Below are 21,378 nucleotides of genomic sequence, written 5' to 3' on the forward strand. Positions count from 1 at the left end.
CTGTAGTACAGTAGGCTCTAGTCCAGTCCACACAACTACAGTACAGTAAGTACAGTAGGCTGTAGGACAGTGACCTGTAGTACAGTCAACTACAGTACAGTTAACTACAGTCCAGTCAACTACAGTACAGTAGGCTGTAGTACAGTAAATTACAGTCCAGTAACCTGTAGTACAGTAGGCTCTAGTCCAGTCCACACAACTACAGTACAGTAAGTACAGTAGGCTGTAGGACAGTGACCTGTAGTACAGTCAACTACAGTACAGTTAACTACAGTCCAGTCAACTACAGTACAGTAGGCTGTAGTACAGTAAATTACAGTACAGTAACCTGAAGTACAGTAGGCTGTAGTCCAGTCAACTACAGTTCAGTCAACTACAGTACAATGACCTGTAGTACAGTAACCTGTAGTACAGTAGGCTGTAGTACAGTCAACTACAGTCCAGACAACTACAGCCCAGTCAACTACAGTCCAGTCAACTACAGTACAGTAACCTGTAGTACAGTAGGCTCTAGTCCAGTCAACTACAGTACAGTCAACTACAGTACAGTAACCTGTAGTACAGTAGGCTGTAGTACAGTCAACTACAGTCCAGTCAACTACAGTACAGTAACCTGTAGTACAGTAGGCTCTAGTCCAGTCAACTACAGTCCAGACAACTACAGTCCAGACAACTACAGTCCAGTCAACTACAGTCCAGACAACTACAGTCCAGACAACTACAGTCCAGTCAACTACAGTCCAGACAACTACAGTCCAGCTGACAGCCAGCAGGGTCCCTCAGCAGATCACCAAGCAGCAGCAGCCTCTTCTGCTGCGGTAGCGTCGCGCTACGCTAGAGGTGGGGGGCCATGTCCCAGGGTGGACCACAGTAGTGGCTTTCATAAACACCAGTTTTCATTGGATGAAGACGAACAAAGCACAAGATGCCAACATCAAAGAGTCATTTAAGCACTGGAAGAGAGAGATAACAGATGAATGAACAAGGGTAAACACGATGTAGCAGAAGAGAGGAAATAATTAGAGTAAACTCCCTGTCTCCGTTTTAAAAGGGTGCTCATGCAAATAGCTGTTGCTTCAACTGGATGCACTGAAGGCGTTATTGTTAACAGACAAAAATGTGCAGTTGCTATGGAAACGGCTGAACCCTAGAAACACGATCAGATAGCGCCTCTCAAACTCTTGCTGTTCTCCACAAGCCTTGCATCCATTTTTGGGCTGTGAGAGGAGCATTCCATCATGCTGGCGGCCTATGCTAGCAGTAGCTTCCACAACAAAAGGACGCTTACAGGCAGAAGTTATGAGCCAGATTTAAAGCTGGATTATGGCCACACTGTAGCTGTCAAACATTATCTTCATGAGCTACAACACCACAAGCTTTGTGTCCACACCCCCGCACCAGCTATGAGATTAGCTCATCTTGTAGCATAAAACAAATGGCTCCTGTCTCGTTCCTGCTGCTGGAGTTTGTGGCCCAGATGTAGATAGAAAGAAAGACAATCCTCTCCCTTTCATGGAACCTTCAGGACCAGTTACTGTTCACACACTGCGGTCACAATATTTGGGCTTGATAGTGGAGCACTTGGCTGTTCTTCCTGTTCCACACAGCAGAAGCTGATGGAATATTGATCATCATCAGCTGAGCTGAGAGGAGGCAGATGAAAGAGCCACCTGAGGCAGGTGAAGTGGACACCAGAGAGCTTGGTGGTGGGGCCAGTCACACACACCCACACACACACACACACACACCCACACACACACACACACACACACACACAGATAATCAGGAGTATTTCTATGGAGAGCAATCAGAAGATCTCATTTATTTGGTGCTTCTCTCCTTTGAATGCCAGATGCCACAGATCAAAGCAAGAGGCAGGAGGAAATGAGTCAGCAGGTTGGAGCATTGCTGCGGGATGCCCCCCCCCCCAACACACACACCACACACCCCACTGACCGGGACGTGTAGGTTGATGTGACAGTCTCTCATGTGTCTAGATTGATTTTAGGACTTCCTGTAACGTTTTAAGATCTTTTGGGGCGTAAGAAACAAGATGTTTGCAAACATCTGGCTTATGTTGCTGTTTACACACGCTCGTCACCTTCCTGGAATCATCATCAGCTCCTGAACTCGTTCATTGGAGAAATGCTTTCAGAAATGTTCCATCTTTTATTGTTCACGCGGCCTCAAACGGCCGACCTCTGCATATGTGACGGTAAGAATTCTCTAACAACTAGCTAACAGGCTAAACCAGGGGTCGGCAACCCGCGGCTCTGGAGCCGCATGCGGCTCTTTGGCGCCGTCCTAGTGGCTCCCTGGAGCTTTTTCAAAAATATGAAAATGTAAATTGTTTTAATATAATTTCTGTAGGAAGAAAAACGTGACAAACATTCTTAATGTTTTCCAATGCTGTATAAATGCGTATAATAAATATTTAATTCCAACATCTCATTATAATGAAAGTTAAACTTAAAGTGGCCACGTGGTGCCTCATTCTCTCCAGGATGCGCTGCAGGGAAAATAAGCATTTCGTCATGAATGCTCATTATGTATTTGTAGCCTACTTATCGTTTGGAAAGTAGGCTAATGCAGCTAATATAGACACTTACAGCATGTGTTGCCTTTATTATAAGCCCTATATAAGGCTTTACATTTTTTGCGGCTCCAGACAGATTTGTTTCTTCTTTTTTTGGTCCAATATGGCTCTTTCAACATTTTGGGTTGCCGACCCCTGGGCTAAACCCACAGGATAATAATGATAATACTACCACTACTTCTACTACTGTTACTACTACTACTGCTACTACCACTACTACTACTACTACTGCTACTACTGCTACTAATAATAATAATCTATTAAAATCTTTTTGTTCCCACAACTTTGAAGAGAGAAAGCTGTTACTTGTCAGACTTATTAAACTGTGATTAAACCACAGCTGAACTATTAATCCGATTAAAACCCGAATGATGACGCAACAGACTCGCTGCTCCTTTAAGGGGTATCTGGACCTGGGGCCCCAGGTCGTGGACCCTCCTGCTCCAGGCTTCAGGGCTTGTACCTTCTGTCTCCTTTTTTGTGTTCTGGTTCTCACACCCAACTGTGCCCTATACTTTCATTCCGTTCCTCCGTTCCCCCTCCACCTAAAGTTTAATTTCACGGATTAGCCCGCCAGACCTCCACTGCCTGAAATGTCTTAATCAATAGCTAGTCTAGTTCTCCTGCAGCACTGTGAGGAACCATGGGAACGCCAGCGTGTCTGAGTACTAAATATGTGTATTTCCAACTACATCATATTCCTGCTGCGAACACAAAAGAGAATTTTGAAGCAGAACCTGTAAATGAGTGGAATAAATCCATAAACGTGCCCTGAATATTATAGAATCACATAGAACACACAGTGTCCTGTAGTATACGGTGAGCGTTGGGCTCGTGCTGGAAAAGCCCATTTTGGGTTGTTTAGTTTGGTGAGAGCTGGGCAAATCCAAGCTTAGAGAGAGAAGAATCCACTGCTTATCAGGTCTGAGAGCTCCTCCAGTAGCCTAAAGCCTCCACAGCCTATTAGGATGTCTGGGCTCTAATTGGGGAGCTGTGGGGAGGGGGGCAGCAGGGGTGAGTGCTATTCAAATCACACATGAGGTAATCCTCCCACTACAAATGTGTGTTGTGACCCAGTGACCTGGCCTATAATGATGGGGCTGCAGCAGGGCTGGCAAGAGGGGAGCCAGGCAGGAAGGAGGAATGGACTGAAGAGACTTTTGGCTACTCTTCCTCTCCGATCGGGTCCAACAGTGAACTTTTTATGCGTGTCTGTCCAGACGCTACAGCATGCTCAGAGGTTTCCTTCCTCTGGTTCCTGGAGAGATGGAAGCAAGAGAACTGGCTCGGGTCGATCAATCATGTGGGTTCCTGAACGTACACGACACACATCCCTGAAATTCCTGCTCCGACGCGCCACGGCTCACCGTGGAAACCTTAACCAGACGACCCTGATGCAAACAAGCGGCGGCAGCGAATGAGCCCGGTATAAAGGTGCGCGGTGGCCGAGCGTGGCCCCGGGGCCTGCTCTGCTTTCACCAGCACTTATTAAATATGGCAGCAACGGGGCCGCTCGCTGTAGCGACAACAGTCAATCAGAGCCAGCGTAAAGAGCAACAAATGACCTGGAAGTGAAATTGAGCGGAATAAACCCGAATTCCTGTAGCCTGACGGCCCAGTGACAGATAAGCCGCTATGTTCTCCAGCAGCTTAGCGGAGGACGGCCGTCAACCAGTTGACACGGCACATTTTTTAAGGGGGTGGGCGTAGGGGGGGGGGCTGGGAGCAGGAGATGACGGCCCACAGCTGCCCTTTTCAGCCCCCCAGTGGAGCCGGTGCCAGCACTGCTCACAGCTGCTGCATGATTGATGTAGCAGCACCAACGCTAGCTAGCTCCTCCACATACGTGTCCGGAGAACGAAGGGACGTCTATCGGAAACACGTCTGTGATACATGAAAGCTCCACAGAAGTGTGCTTTTGAGGACGTCTCCCCTCATCTTTATTCATCCTGGATTTAGCTTTTCATTCCCACACGTTACATCTTCATCTCATCTCCTCTCAAATCCACAGTCCAGCTCTTAATCTCTGTTTGCCAGGGATCCATCACACTGTTTTCCTACGGCCTGTAATCTGGTAGCTTTACAGAAGTGTGAAAAAGGTTCCGTCAATCAAACTATTTGTTTAAGCCGGGAAAATTCATTTTCAATTACTTTTCATGGCTGCGCTGTACAATGTTTCCATTCCCTTGGTTACCTTGACTTCATCTGGAAACGGCCGGTCCAGAGTAGAGCCAAGTTAATGAACGTGAATAATAAAAGTGCGTGTTCAGTAATTCCAGCTCTCCTTGCTCAAGGTCAGTGCCCAGATGGGAACAGCCAAAGGACGAAGCAAAGGAGTGGGAACTCTTTCCTGCCCTTCATCACCAAGCCGATCAGGATGTCGGACGACGGAGTGATGGAGCCGGACCTCTACGCTAGCCTGTGTTCCGCTCAGAGAGCTTGCTGGGTTTTCCCACTGGGCAGCTGGTGCTTGTACTGGTTGACAGACATTGATTGTGGGGACACCTGAATGTACGTCTTTGTTGTTTTATCCACAGAAGAAGAGCAGAATTGATGTCTTTATTTTAACCCTCACTTGTTTTACAGGCGGGGAGGGGGTGGGGGGGCAACAGGCCAGTCTCATTATGTTTTAACCCTGATCCATCTCGCTCTTTAATTCTGTGATTTATTGCAGGGACAAGTTACTGTATATCGATCAAAGATTCGGATCGGTCCAGTTCATGCTGGGACTTCTCAGTTTTAAGAAACAGAAATAAAGGGTGAAATAAACAAGGTTTGAGTTTATCTGCCCTCCTTCTCCATGGATACGGAAGAAGAATGACGGCTCTGTGCGTCTCCGCTGCTCCGCTTTCCCCGTGAAACATTATCAGTGGAGCAAAAGTACACAGATAAATGACAGGATTATGTTTCAGGGGCTTCTGAGGGTAAACAACAGTGGCTGAAAAGCAGAGACAAAAGGTGAAGCAGCAACTTGAGAGCAGCAGCAGAGCAGCAGCAGCAGCAGCAGCAGAGCAGCAGCAGCAGCAGCAGCAGCAGCAGCAGCAGAGCATCAGCAGCAACAGTAGCAACAGTAGCAGCAGCAGCAGCAGCAGCAGAGCATCAGCAGCAACAGTAGCAACAGTAGCAGCAGCAGCAGCAGCAGAGCATCAGCAGCAACAGTAGCAACAGTAGCAGCAGCAGCAGCAGAGCATCAGCAGCAACAGTAGCAACAGTAGCAGCAGCAGCAGCAGCAGCAGCAGCAACAGCAGCAGCAACAGCAGCAGCAGCAGCACTTTCACCAGGAGAGTTTGGCTGTAGAAGCTCCTGAGCTACCCCCCCCCCACCTCCAGCTGGTGTAAATAAGCCATCAGCGGCTGTCACTTCAGTGTCCCCCCGGCCTGTACAAACAGGGACATGGGGGGCAGGGACTGCCAGGACCGATACTGCCGCTGTGTCCTGTCATTGTCATCTTTCCAACAGGAAACAGCAAAATTGCTCCTCTCCTCATTAGCAAGCAACTACGACAGGAAGCCGAGCAGCAGCCATGGTGACGCTGACGATGGGATGTTTGCCGAGCAGCTCTCGCGCTGACACGTGGAGGTTCCCAAGCTAAGTGAAAGAATGAGTGCGGCGCAGACGTACTGGTGCAGGCCACAGACGGGGGGTCGGACAGGGCTCGGTAGTAGCCGTCCTCACAGTCGCAGCGCCACGAGCCCTCGCGGTCGTTGAAGCTGTGGGCTGGACAGCGCGAGCACTGCAGGTCCTGGGAGGAAGACTTGTAGAAGCCACGGCTGCACGCTGTGGAGCAAGCAAGGAAAAGGTACAATTAGTAGAAAATCAGAGCTCTGCGATACGTTTTGATTGTTTTAGTTCCAAGTCGCTGTCGGACTGGCCCTGGTGGCCCAGCAGAAACGGCCCGTCAGCCCAGAACAGGCTGCTTTGCTACACAGATAAGCATCACTTCAACATTGGTCCTTTCAGCAGGACAATAAACAAACCTTCCTGACACGGCTGATCACAGACAGCTGCTCCAAACCGGCTCCACTAACTGGGATGAAACTGTCCCCATTTTACACTGGAGTGAGAATCCTAAGAAAAGCGTCCTTTCGTTACCCTTATCAGTCCAGATGTGCACGCTGAATAACACAATCAGACATTCAGCCACACTAAGCTGCCCTAGATCTGACAGCAGATCAGCGCAGTCCATTTATTGAGCGCACAATTTCAAAAACTCACCGAGGAAGACGAGGAATTGACCTATTAAAACACAAACTGGGTCATCTTGGCGTCTCTTTTTAATCGACAGGAACCGCTTCCTTGTGGAGACACCTCCGCAAACAAAAGGCACAAATACCACAGATGTATTTTTCATGAGGGTGGGGGGAGGGGGGGCGGCATGTTTCCCAACAGGGGCGCTTTCTTATTTCTCCTTCCAGTAGGACACCAGCAACATCTCAGCCATCCCCACCAGCAGCATCACTCTCTTCATCATCTGGATGAAACCAGATGTTCTTCTCCACAAGATGAAAGAAGACAACACAAGGACACTAAGAGCTGCTAAGACAGGAAGACAGGAGGACAGGAGGACAGGAGGACAGGAGGACAGGAAGAGAGGAAGACGGGAGGACGTGTAACCAGCACAGGTCTTCCTAGAGTTCTGAGGAAAACCACCGAAGGTGCTGGTTTGGAGTTGGAGCATGTCTTACACAGTGTAAACACTCCCCCACAGACGCTGATAATGACCCTGAAGGCTACACACACACACACACACACACACCTTAAGAGTGTACTTTCTCCTGCCACGCCTGCCTGTTTAAAGGTCCTGATAAGCCAGCAGCTTTGTTTGCTTTACGCTACGTTCACGGGGTTTCCAGAGCTCTTCTACTGGGGGGTCGGCGTGCACAGGGAGGACGCCAATGGCGTCTCCCACTGACACCACAGACCAAGCAGACTGGTTTGGTGGAACAGTGGTGGTTCAGTGGTCAAAGTAAACACAGATAACAGACAAATGACTGGCCGAGGAGAACAAATGTCCCAGACCAACACCCCCCCCCCCAGATGCACCAGAAACAGATCCAAATACAGTGAAACTACAACCGGATGACCGAGGTTGTGTTTGTGTCCCAGCTCACGTCTCCAGGAAGAGAAAGCAACACTGTTGCTACATATCCGCCAACATGACGTCCTCAACAGAGCTAGGACTGACTTTGGGTGGAATTACACTAGAAAATATAAGATCTTCTAGAAGAACTGGTTGGAAAGGCGAGTGAATGCTTGGAGAAGTTGGTGGAGGTCAGAGACAGACAGCAAGACTGCTGCGACCGTCTGATCACAGGCAGCTGCAACGCTGCTCTGTTGTCAGCAGTTTCTGCAAAGAAGAAGAGGAAGAGGCCAAGAGATTCCTCCACGGAGGCAGATCATAAAATGAATGCTCGCGTCTCACCAGTGTGAACCGGCCCAAAGACACCAGCAAACACACTTATCATTGCCATACAGGCGGACGGCAAATAAACGCAGAGAACAAGGGATCTTCAGAGATTCCAAAATCTTGGTTCATGTCTTTGATTGACCTTCTTCACATGAATTCCATTCAGTTTCTCTGTGTCAGCCTGGATGAGGATGAGGAGGAAAAGAGCCTCCCCCCTCCCGTGGACACCAGAATCATCACTTTCTGTGTTTGGGGTCAACACATTCCCAAGTTAATCCTCCTTCTGAAGCCTGCAGATAGCCTTCATGTATTATGTTGTGTGTTCAGAAGGCAACATTCATGAGTCAAGAATAGGACAAGCAGCTAGAATCTGGACACACGCCACAATCCTTATGTTCCTGAGGATGAGTGGGGTCCTTGTGCTCAACTGTGCACGGGCAGAAGTGTCATGTATCCATGCGTACTTGTATCCAGATATCAGTGACGTCTTGACATCACAGCTAGCTAAAAAACCAGGGCTGATGTCCAAAGTAAAAGAACACCAGACGCCCCACTTGTATGACTTCAGATGATGCATGTGGGGAAACTGCAACAGCCACTTCAGGGATCCTTCAGGGATTGGGAATTTGAGTGTATATATATATACTGGAGAGGAAGAAATAATTAATTTCGTTGAGTTTTGATGCTGTCTGTCAGATGTGAGAGTGGATTTGACAGTGTAGCTGACATGTAGGTTGTTCCTGACATGCAGGAAACAAAGAAGAGAGGAAAGATTTGGAGAAAAAGACCTCAAAACAACTGTTGTTGCGTGTCCCCCTGGGCTTCAGGAGAAGGAGATGCTCCATGGCTGCTGAAGGCCAGGGAGGACTCAGCAGGTTAAAGAAGGTAATGTCTCGATGTGCTGGTTGCTCCCTCCCTTTAGCCCTGATGGCTGGATGAGGCTCCACACATCCAGACACGCACACATCCATACCAGCTACCTGTGCTTAGCAGAGATAAGTAGCTTTCCACAAGAAACAAAGGCAAGATTAGCATTCCCGTAGCCTGTGGTGGAGGCCGAGAGGCTTTAGAAGCCAAAAGAAGTGGCTGCTTGGTTGTTTGCACCAAAGATCAAAGGGAGCTGCTGATTTAGTTATAGTGAAAATGGAGCTAATGCACGATGTGTGATGCTGGATGGACCAACAGATCGAGACATGAACCAAATAAACAGGATACACCCTGATGTGAGATCAGTAGCTCTCACATCAGGGTGTATCCTGGGGTGATACGGGGCCCTTCCATCCCAGGTAGAAACACTCGTGAAGCTGAGCCCTGCACAGAACTGAGCAGTGGGAGGTTCGGAAGAAACCCGATTGATGTTTGGGCTCTAAGGGAACTTTCAGATGAAGCTCATTACAAAGTTACAGCCTCTGCTTGTGTTGAGCCACAGCTGGATCTGCACGCGGTATCAGGAAGTGGTCCCTGTTTCCCGAAGCTCTCACACAACCTGAGCTTTCTAAAACAGATTCTCAGTGACAGGCGAAAATGTCCCCCTAATCGTCTTTTGTGCAGTTCATTTAACTCACTTGGAAACAAGAGCGGGGCCCTGAAAGGCAGCCAGGCGGCTCCCTCCGATGCTCTAGGTGCTCAGCTGTGCTGAAAGATGGGTGTGGAGGGGTCTCGGTTTTCTGAAGATGAAAGCACGGGGTCCAAAGGTCCTACCAGACCAAAGTCCCCTGCACTTCAAAAGAACCTGCAGCCAGTTGTACACAGTCAGCACCAGAAAATGATCTCTGGCTGCTGCTGGTTCCTGGAACAGTCCCATCCCAGCCCCCGCTCCTCCTCAGCCCTGAGCTGACCACCCACCAAAACAGGCCTTCACGGGGTCCCGTTTGTTGGGAGCGATTAATAACATTCAAGTCAGCTGGTTCTCCAGTGTGGAGGAGCACTCTGGTCCCCGACTGCACCAGGAGACAGGCTGCTGGAGACAGGGAGGACACATGAAGCCTGCTAGGAGGAGGGAGAGGGGACAAGACAAAGACCCTTCCCAACCCAGTAATGCTCCACCAGACAGACCTGCCTGTCTGTCTGTCCACCTGTCTGCCAGCCCGCCTGTCTGTCCACCCGCCTGTCTGTCTGTCCACCTGTCTGTCTGCCTGCCTGTCTGTCCACCCGCCTGCCTGTCTGTCCACCTGTCTGCCAGCCCGTCTGTCTGTCCACCTGTCTGCCTGCCTGTCCACCTGCCTGTCTGCATGCCTGTCTGTCTGTCCACCTGTCTGCCTGCCTGTCTGTCTGCCTGTCCACCTGCCTGTCTGCATGCCTGTCTGTCTGTCCACCTGTCTGCCTGCCTGCCTGTCCACCTGCCTGTCTGCCTGTCCACCTGTCTACATGCCTGCCTGCCTGCCTGTCCACCTGCCTGTCTGTCTGTCCACCTGTCTACATGCCTGCCTGCCTGTCTGCCTGCCTGCCGGTCCACCTGCCTGTCTGCCTGCCTGCCCGTCCACCTGCCTGTCCACCTGCCTGTCTGCCTGCCTGCCCGTCCACCTGCCTGTCTGCCTGCCTGCCTGTCCACCTGCCTGTCTGCCTGCCTGCCTGTCCACCTGCCTGTCTGCCTGTCTGCCTGCCTGCCTGTCCACCTGCCTGTCTGCCTGTCTGCCTGTCTGCCTGCCTGCCTGTCCACCTGCCTGTCTGTCTGCCTGTCTGCCCGTCCACCTGCCTGCCTGTCTGTCCACCTGCCTGTCTGCCTGCCTGCCTGTCCACCTGCCTGTCTGCCTGCCTGCCTGTCCACCTGCCTGTCTGCCTGTCTGCCTGTCTGCCTGCCTGCCTGTCCACCTGCCTGTCTGCCTGTCTGCCTGTCTGCCTGCCTGCCCGTCCACCTGCCTGTCTGTCTGCCTGTCTGCCCGTCCACCTGCCTGCCTGTCTGTCCACCTGCCTGTCTGTCTGCCTGCCTGCCTGTCTGCCTGCTCACATTCTCTCCACAAACCCTCGGCAGAGTAAAAGACCGGGTGAAAAGAGTTTGGCTAAGTGAAAAGGGCAAAGCTCACAATGTGAGAGCGGTGGACGGCGGGATCGATAGAGATGTCTCAACCTGTTAGTGCAAGTGGAGATGAAGGCCGCCGCGGCGTGGGGAGGGGGCTCTTTTGTCATGCAGGGACAAGAGGGGCCGGAGTGGCGGCTCTGCGGGTGAGCAGGGGTCAACTGCTGCGATCATCCATCTTGTGTCTTGACAGTGTCCTGTCAGCCGTGCTGCTCATGTTACTAAACACCAGCAGTGAGCCTCCATTGTGACGCCGCGCTGGTCTGCAGCCATGTGTAAATGAAGCTAATATTCAGTGACCTCACACAGGGACATCCACAGACCCCCAGCGTCACCGTGGCAATAAGTCTATCTGACGTGGTGTCGCGCAGGTCTCGGAGTCTGCCAGGCTGTGAGCGGTGCAGCTGAGCATGTGTCTGTGGATCAAAACAGGGCCTGATTACTTTGACGCCGTCTATTCATGCCATGCAACGTAGGGTCTCAAATCGGGACTGGCAAGGTCAAATTCCATGACCTTTAGTCAGGAGGAGTCAGCATCAGGCCTTTTCAGGCCTTTTTCTCAGCAGAACAGCTGACTAGTGCGCTTCTCCTCAGCTGAAGCTGCCCCCACAGTCAACAGATGGGATGTTGGGAAGGACCAGGGTGCTGCGCCGTTACTGCAGGAACTAGCGCTCCTCTCAATAAAAGAGTGAAATTCTGCAGAATCAGCATCTGGGGAACAGATTCCTCTGTTTCTCCTGCATCTTTCTTCAGTCGGACGTCCATAGTGGAGATAATTACTGGTCTGCTTCCTCCCCTGGATACATAAACTGGTTTCCCATTTTAAAATAAGAGTCTTTGGGACACATACTCAAGAGGATATATTAAATGATTTATAATATAGAGGGAAATTACCCTTCAGTGGAGGATGAGTTCTTCTAACCTTCTGTCTAACCGTAAAAATGTGACTATAATAGAAGAAAATGGACGGAGGAAACGCGGTGTCGAGGTGATCCAACTGGTTATGGTAGATCCACCAGTGGTGAGTGAGGAGGAGCTAACATTGCCAATGCGGACGGTCTCAGACTGGGGGGGGCAGGTGAAATGAGCTGTCACTCATGTCATCTGAGGAGCCCCCTCTGTCCCTGCAAAGGCCTCTGCCAAAACGTGTTGTGATTCACTCATTCATCACCGTCAGCAAAGAGGGACCCCTTGTCTTTCAGCCCCCCTCCCCCTTTCATCCCCCTCCCAACGTGTCTGTTTAACTCTTTGTGTAGCAATCTCTGGCAGTAAATGTCACACTTGCTGACTGGTTTCAGTGTAATGGCTGTTGAAAGAGGCCAGTTGAAGTGTCCCCAGCCTGGGCTGTGCGTGTTGTGAAAATAGCACCCATTCATGCACTGGTCTGCTCTGGTCTGGCGCTGGCTACTGGTAGCACTGGAGCCTCTCAGTTCCTCGACAGAGACGGGGGCTTGTGTGCTTCATTTCCAGGAATATCTGCTGTTTCATTTTGATTAATGTCTGAGTCAAGAACCTTTCAAACGATTAATGGCGGGCTGATATTTAGAAAAGTGAATCTTTTGTCTGCTAAAAAAACAGATGAAACTGCTCGTTGTTGCATGTTAACAAGAGAATTAATGAGGGGCTACAGCCTCCTGTATACACAGCATCATCCATCTCCACGGTCAGAGAGCTGGACAGGACTTAGTTGGACACTGATGAATGACTGACCCCCCACCCAAGCCCCCAGGGGCTGAGCATGACAGCTAAAGTGTATGGAGGGTGCAAGGAGATGCTGGCAGTCAGGCGAAGCGCGCAGACGGAAGCAAGAGCCGCTTTTAGCAATTCAAATGAAGCCAGGAAGCCCAGAGTCAGGGGGTGCTCGTACATCTTGATGGTGCGCTGATTGATAAGGTATGAATTTAATGCACCAGGATGCCTCCTCCAACTGCTCCGCAGCTTAATTATGGAAATCACAGGTGTAGCTGAAGCCACACCAGACCCAAGCTGGACATAAATTACTCAAGGCTGAAATGAACTGCTGACGGACGCCGGCTTGTCCCTCACCCTGGCCACATTATCCTGCAGCTTCCAGCTGAGGCGTCACCTGTGGGATGCTTCTAATGCAACTGGCTGCTTCCAAACAACGACCACTTAGGGGGGACTCGGAGATGGAATTAAAATCAGCCTTAATCCTCTGGTAAAGTAGCTGGTTTCAGTCGAAACTTAGCTGAGTTTGTTATTCGGGCGAGAGCAACACTGATGTGCTGCGAGCATAGAAGCCAATAAACTGAACCTGAAGCTTCTTAAACATCAGTAGTTCACCAGAGTAGATGGAAAAAAGAGCTTTGGCAAATTACCGAGACCACCCGAACACAACAAAAGTGTGTTCTATGTGAATAACAACCCAAAAATCCAGACTGAAACAAGAGGGGCAGTCAGGAAGTGGACAACAATGGACCCAGATTCCTTCCCTCATACAGGATTATTGGCTGCAACGTTGATTTCCAGCACTTTATTTATTTAAACATCGACTGTTTTCCAGCGATACACGTGTGATTTGAGAGGGCCGAGAGCTCTGCTGCAGCAGCTAGAACCACTTTGAAAAGCTTCTGGGTTGTTGTGGGGGTGGACAGGGGGGTGCTGAATGGACAGTTGAATGCCGTGAAGATGCAGAGACGTGCTGATGGGCCTGAGCCTCATGGCTCACAGCAGGTAAAGCCCATAAAGGCGGAGCGTGGAGCCTGGCTTTGATCCACATACGCAACTAATGGCCCCAGGCTTTAAAGAACTGGAGGGGGGGGGCTCACTACATTATAGTGGACGATATAACAGAGTAATTAACAGAGGAGAACAAGGGTTTCTCCTTCTCAGAGAAGGGACTAAAATGCAGCTTTGTGAGGCAGGTGATTGTGATTGCCTCCTTCCAAACGTGCGCGCTCTGCCCCTGCACAGTGTCACGCTACAACAATAAAGAGCTGAGGAATCGGAGCCACGCCGCCCAGTCGGAGACACAGCTCAGAGCACATCCGTCAGACGGGGCCCTCCTGGCTGTCTGCTGGGTGTAGCGGCCCGTCCCCAGGGACACACATTTCTCTTACTCATTCCATTCAGGTATTATTGGCTGTTGCTCCACGTAAGCTTCTTACACTGTGGTTTAGTAAAGAATGGGAAAAGACTTGGCTAACAAGGCAGCCGGCCACTTAAGTTCTGTGACCTAAGTCCCCCCCATTAATCCTCACTGATTTTTATCTTTCATGTCAGGTGCCCCCTGAAAATAATCCTCTGAGCATTTAGAGCGACAAAAAGACCCTTATTGTTAACTGTAGCTGCGCCACAACAATGCAGAGCTGATCCACAGCAAGGCTGCCAGGCCCTTCCTGTTTGCTTTGCTCCTAAATATCCTGAGGCCCAAAAGCCACGGCGGCTCCCCCGCTCGCTCGGGCAGGGTCGCTTGGCGCGCACGCACGGACGGACGGACGGACAGACAGACGGAATTCCTCAAGAGCTTTGCTGTCTGCCTGTCAGCGAGCGAGAGAGCAGCTGAATTTGCTCGTTATTTAATCCCAGCCTCAACAGAAACATGCTCATAAAGGAGAAGCCTCATCAATGAAAGGCCTCCAATCACCGCATTAAGGCTGTTTGGCCGCTCCGCTGCCGTCAAAGCCGCCACATTAATCCCATTTGCCAACACAAGTGTGCATGTCTAAACTGTCCCATTCCTTTGTCCCCATGAACACTCGCTCAGTTATTCTTGGCAACCCTCTCAGTAAGTCTGGAAAGGCCCTGGACTGAATTCCAATTTCATTTGAAACAAATAACTGGACTTTTGGCTCCCAGAGGAATCCCAGAATTCTGACTTTGGCTCACAAATTCCGACATCAAACGCTGGACTTTGAAGGGTTTTCTCACAGGTTGACTTTTATCCACGTGCCTCCCCACAGGAAGCTTCCCTCCCCGCTGCCCCAACCACGTCTCCCATGGAATAAAAAGCCACTCACGTTCACAAGCGTCTCCTTTCTGGTGAAATCCAGCTTTGCATATACATTTCCCAATGGGCACCAGCCATTCCCCTTCAGCGCTGCAGTGCATCTTGGGAGAGTTGTCTGCCTCCTCTTCGGCATCGTTCACACACATGCCCTCCACCTCCACGAGCGAGGAGAACTCCGATCCGGTGACGGTGTCGGGAAAAGTGGCGAGGTTCTCGATGATGGCCCAGCACTTCTTGTAGTAAACCTTTACAGAAACCAGGGCGATGCACGCGCCGACGTCCTGGAAGGCCAGGTAGAAGCCTCGTCTGGACAGCGGCCCGATGATGCGCAACTCTGTGTTCAGCTTCATCTTCCTCTCCCCCAGGTCGCCTTGGGTGAAGCTTTCGTCAGCAGCGATAGTGTCAATTTTCACGTACTGGTTCTCCCGTAGGCTCCTGCCCACCTCCGAATCAGTTTCCTGATAATACAGGTTGAACGTCTCCTTGCACGTTCCCACGACACCAGGTAGGCTGTTACAATCCCTCAAGGTGAACTTCAGTTCAACAAAAATCCTCTGAGCGTTGCCCTTCTCTATCCAGTTAGTCCGAAGCCAGTTGTTCTGACTGGGCTCCATGACTCGGCAGACCTGGTAGGTGCGAATGGGTGTGTAGTTCTCGTCCAGGCCACTGATCTCCTCCCACTGTAAGGACATTTAGAAGAGACAGGTCAGACAATAGTCCAGAGTGGATGGGTGATGCATCGCACACGCGCCTCACGTGCACACAACCCTCCCAGGAGAGACCGGCGGTCTACCCCAGAGAGGGCTCAGCCTGGGCGCTCCGCTAAAATATTGGCTCTCATGTGTGCATCACACACCCACATCCTTCTCTAATGGGATGTTACGGCTCTAGATGTATCGCTGACCGCTGTTGCTGGGGGGGTGGGGGCGGAGCCTATTTCAGCTGCCTCCAGGTAAGCGGCAGGATCACCTGCTCATCGCAAACGCGGACGCTGTCTTTCAAAATGAAACCGATTTCTAGAAAAAATGTGTGAAACTGTTTTGGTGAAAAAACAAAGTGAGATGTGAAAGACGCAGATGTGACAATAACCCGAGTGGAACCGACTGGTTCTGATGGGAACAGACACGGAGGAACAGGGGGATTCATCTATGGGTCCCTGAAGATTCAAGATCTTCAATATTACTATTGTGTGTGTGTGTGTGGGGGGGGGGGGGGGGTGTATGTGTGTTTGTGTGTGTGTGGGGGGTGTATGTGTGTGGGGGGGGGGGGGTGTATTTGTGTGTACATGTATGTGTGTATGTGTTTGTGTGTGTGCATAAATATGTTTGTGTGTGTGTGGGTGTGTGTATGGTTGAGTGTGTGTATGTGTTTGTGTCTGTGTGTGCGTATGTATGTGTTTGTGTGTATATGTGTGTGTGTATGTGTGAGTTTGTGTGTGTGCATAAATATGTTTGTGTGTGTGTGGGTGTGTGTATGGTTGAGTGTGTGTGGGTGTGTGTGTGTGTGTGTATGTGTTTGTGTGTATATGTATGTGTGTGTATGTGTGAGTTTGTGTGTGTGTATATGTGTGTATATATGGTTGTGTGTGTGTGTGTGCTTGTGTGTATATATTGTTGTGTGTGTGTGTGTGTGCGTGTGTATGGTGTGTGTGTGTGTGTGTGTGTGTGTGTGTGTGTGTGTGTGTGTGTGTGTGTGTGCCACCTTTGTACTCTGAATGTGGAAAACAGAGCAGCAGACAACCTCCTCTTGTGCTGTATATCTGCTACTGGATCTGACAGGTTCTAGGGATCCACTACAGATGGATGTGTGTGCTGAACACTCACCCCATTGGGAGGATACGAGATCCACTCCAGTTCTGTCTGCTGGGCCTTGGAGTCCAGCAGTATCACTGGTGACAGGAGAACCCAGAGAGAAGCAGGTGGTTAAAGCTCAGCGGAGCTGGAGTCCTGACAGACAGACAGGCAGGCAGACAGACAGGCAGGCAGGAACATACACGTAAACACACACACACACACACACACACACATACACAGACGTATACCGACAGACAGACAGACATCTAGAGACATCGTGACCTCATTTATCTCAGCAGCAAAAAAAAGCAAAACAATAAATAAGATAATTCAAGAACAATATTTTTTTATTTTTACTAAATGGCCTCGGGAAGAGCGGACTGACTTCGTTGTAAACCGATAAAAAACATCCGCAGGCCGATTTCTTTGTGCGCCTTCTCGCTCTGTTCCACTAAACTTTCTCAGATCATTCTGCTTCTTTTTCTCATCGTTCTCATCTTATTTTAATGTCCTGAATCGCGCGAACGCGCAAACGGAGCCGCGGGGGGGCTGCGAAGCAAGTTGTTGGCCGACGGCGTCAGTTCGCATCCTGGTCCACATGTTCCAGCCAAGACATACCATAATATAGGTATACTGTATAGAGTGTCTCAGCATAATTCAGTCTGGAGGATGTTCCATCAGGGTCGCACGACGGGATTCTGACATCGTTTCAGCGGTGTCACGATTCTTATTGCGATCTATCAATAAACAGGTTTCAACCAAAACTGCTCATTTGGATGAGATTTGAATATTTTGGTTATTTTGATGTCTTATTTGGAATGTCAGGGCTTTGATTTTAGAAGCGGCGCGGAGGTTGCGTGTGTTTGCCGTTCAGGAGGGACGCGCAGTCGGGCTGTCAGCGCCGAGGCTCCGGACCAATAACCTTCCCACACGGCGTCCGCGTACACGGCTCACTCTCCGAGCACCAGCGACCCTTTCACCGTTTGGTGTGATACGTGGATAATCTCAGACGAGGGGGGGCTTCTAATGCCGACATTAAGGCAGCAGCTCCGTGTGCGTAAAAGCGAACAGCGCTGTCATCCCTGTACGCAGGCTCGCAGCGAGCACGGCGGAGACGAGCAACAACACCCCCCCCCCCCCCCCCCAAAACAGTCGAAAATCACCCAGAAAACAACCACATCGGTCAAAATAAAAAGGAGGCTTGCTGCGCTCGGACCGGTGTCCCTGAGTATGTCCGCTCAGAGACCCGCAAACTTTACCAACTTACCTTCCTTGGCATTCTGTGCGTCACCGCCTCCCAAAAAACAGCCCAGGCGGATGTAAAGTGTAATCCAGAGGCACGAGATGGACCTGGACAACATGATGCAGCCGCGTATTTCAGTCTAGACCGTAAGTCGCTCTTCCACCGTCCTGTGTGCTTCCCATTGACGACACCGAAGCGGATCTATGTTCAACAATCTCCACGTCCAACGCTCAAATAGCGTCCGCTGCCGCTGGGAGGAGCCTGGCGCTCCGCGGCTGTCTGTCAAAGGAAGCAGCGTGAGCGCGGACCAATCAGGCTGCGCACGAGCCAGCGTCGCCTCTGACGAGAGCCAATGGGGTGCCGCGCTGCAGGGAGGGGCGGGGCGAAGGTGAGGGGCTTCCATCAGTGCAGCAACGCTCCGAGTCCAGATATTTTTGGATTGTTCGGGAAGAGTGTCACACACCACTGAATGCGTGCAACTGTGGCGTGTAATTAAGCACATTTGCTCTGGAAAATTGAACTTTTGAACTCTGGTACTGTAAAACCCCAAATTCAGTTTAAGGAACATATAAAAACGTTCACATTAAAGGCAATGGAGATATGACGTTCTTCTTTCTGCCTGTGAATTTCTAAATAAAGCTAATGTATCCTGTAAACCTGTAAAGATGCTGATATTAAATAACACTAACAATAGTAATGGAGTGTGCTGCTGGTCAGCGTGGGGGGTACAATGGGGATAGGGCTCTCCTTGATCTGCCCAAACCATCTAAAGGAGTTGGCAGCTGCTCATTTAAAAGAACACAACATGCACGTTTTGCAGCTCTTGTGAGGACCTCTTGGACACGTCACACACTTACTTTTTGTCCACCAGCCAATAAATTTGGCAGCAAGAGGTGAGATGACAGTTTCTCCGTTGCTGTCGGGCTTGGATATAATAACTCGAATGCCCAGTGTCACTTTCACACAAGGAAAACTGGAAGGCCTTAATTAGAGGGCACCATGGCAACAGCGAGCACGTTAAGTGTGGCTCAACAACAGGAAGCTTCCAGTTCAATGACTCATCTCACATTAGTCAAGCAGTTCAAGCTCCTTTTTGAAAAGTTTGAAGATGTTTGATGCATCATTGATGATGCTGTGAAGCAGCTTGGGCTCATGGGAGTTTCTGTCTCCTGAGTGAAGCCACCATCATGTCTGCTACAAACTAACATCATCGGAGCCTTCACGGGGTCTGAGTAGACCCAGGTAGACCCAGGTGGAACCAGGTAGACCCAGGAAGACCTTGGTAGAAGCAGGTAGACCCAGGTGAAACTAGGTAGACCCACATGGACCCAGGTGGACCCAGGTTGACCCAGGTGGAACCAGGTAGACCCAGGTAGACCCAGGTGGAACCAGGTAGACCCAGGTAAAGCAGAACACAGGTGAGTGGCTCAAAATGTACAAGAGATTAAGGAAATCTGAATCTAAATGTGTTTTTTAGCTGTACCGTCTGTGTGTAGAGCTGCTATTCAAACATCAAAAGCCTCCCACAGAAATGATGGTGTACAAGAGAAAATATAGGCAGACAACAAAGCCGCCTCAGTCATGGGACGGTGATGTTATCAGGTCTTTTCTGCATAATAAACAATCCCAGCAGGTGAACAAAGTCTGTCGTTCTTCTGCACGAGTGTCTCCAAATACGCAGTGGTTGGGCAGTAATTCCAGCTGTTGGGAGGGGATGAGATGAATTAATGCTGTGGGCAGGAATAATTGGCTGCAGTTGTGAGATGCAAAGGCGCCATGGAGGGAGCCTTGGTGTGCAGTCTGTGTTCTTCCCCGGTCTGCAAGCGACCGTGATGAGTCTTCTGAGCTCTTATTGCCACATAATCCCATCTTCTTTATTAAGCCTCTGGCAGCATTGTCACATGCATCTGTTCTCCAGCGTTTACTGGCTGGAATCATCCCCAGTGCAGAGCTGATAACTATTTATTGGTTTTCCAGGCCAAACTTGATGAGACAATGTTTAAACATTTCACATATTTGATGTGATCTAATATTTCTTTGTGCCTTTGCGGTCTGTTGGCTCTGATGCCGTGGCTCTGATGAAGTGTGTTTTAATGCCTTTTAGATTTGAACAGGCCAGCAAAGCTGTGAATGCTGAAGCGAGATGTTCTGTGGGAGACTGCATGCAGCCAGGGATCGTCTGTATTCAGATGTCCAGCGTCCTGATCTGGGAGCAGCTCTAAACTCTCTGGTTCCTCCCTGCAGGCTCAGGCCACAGACTGCTGACATGGGCAAAGAAGTTGGACATACTTAAGTACACGCTTGTTGCCGTGCAGCGTCCTGCTGCATCAGTATGCAGCACACAGGACAGAGCTGGCAGCCAGCAGTCAGGGTGGGGGCAGGCCAGAGCCTGGCTGTCAGGCCCTGAAGGAAAACACCACCCAGAGCTTTAATAGCCACCACCAGGAGCTGCTCAGAGGCCCTGTCAAACGCTGGTTTGGTGGTACGAGCAGGCAATTTGCTTCTTTTTATAGATTGGTAATATGGAACGGCTCTCCCAGAGGAAATCTGGAGTGTTGAAAACTCCACTGGAATTGTTGTGGGGCAGCTCAAAGCCATTTGCACCTGACACCATTTTGTTGATGTAATCACATTCCTGCTGGAGTCTGTCTGCCAGGTTTCTCAAATGTGAAAAAGAACCATCACGTCACATCACGGTCCCACTCACGTCTACCATTGGCTCGCAATTAGCAAACTCAGTTTGTTGAGCCATATGGAGGAATAGAGGGAATCCATGGGCCTACGTGATCTAATTAAGATCCACAAAGAGGGGAAGGCACCATTGTGGTTGGTGCTCCGGTTTGGGTTTCAGACTCTAAGCAGAATATTCTCACGTTTCATCTGAGTTAATGGGCCGCATCATGTGTGCTAACACAGTAGCATCCCAGTCAGCCAGTATCAGGCTTGATCCGAGCCAGCAATCCGCCAGCATTCACCCTTTTCATTGATTCAGACTTGGATAAATGAGCACTTACACAGACATAATGTTGATTTAGACGAAGAAACTCCTGTCAATCAGAAACAGAGCAATGCTTCCTGTGGGAACATGTTTACTCAGCAGTGATTCAAATGACTCTGCATTTAGTCCCCAACTCCAGACACCTGAAACAGGAGGAGGACAGGAAGACAATTACAGCTTTGAATAGAAAAGACAAGTCATTCTTGTTAGCATGAGCCAAGCCAGGACAAGCACCACCACCACCACCACGTCACATGACTGGGAAGCTGCTCAGCCAGGGCTCAGAGTGCTGGGTGCACGTGGACCTCAAAGGTTCCTCTAAGACTTGGGCGAGGCTCAGCAGGAAAGCATTGTT

General features: G+C 50.1%; 1 protein-coding gene across 1 annotated transcript in view; it reads right to left on the reverse strand.

Moving 5' to 3' along the window:
* Positions 1-18,269, reverse strand: part of epha7 (eph receptor A7) — a 56,907-nt gene extending 38,638 nt beyond the window's left edge. The window contains 4 exon segments of the mRNA XM_029849489.1: positions 6,218-6,373; positions 15,000-15,669; positions 16,813-16,877; positions 18,050-18,269. Coding sequence (XP_029705349.1) covers positions 6,218-6,373; positions 15,000-15,669; positions 16,813-16,877; positions 18,050-18,143 — 985 coding nt within the window. The 5' untranslated portion in view covers positions 18,144-18,269.
* Positions 18,270-21,378: the final 3,109 nt, after the last annotated feature.

The sequence above is a fragment of the Takifugu rubripes genome, chromosome 16, assembly GCF_901000725.2.
Source record: "Takifugu rubripes chromosome 16, fTakRub1.2, whole genome shotgun sequence".
Classification (NCBI taxonomy): domain Eukaryota; kingdom Metazoa; phylum Chordata; class Actinopteri; order Tetraodontiformes; family Tetraodontidae; genus Takifugu; species Takifugu rubripes.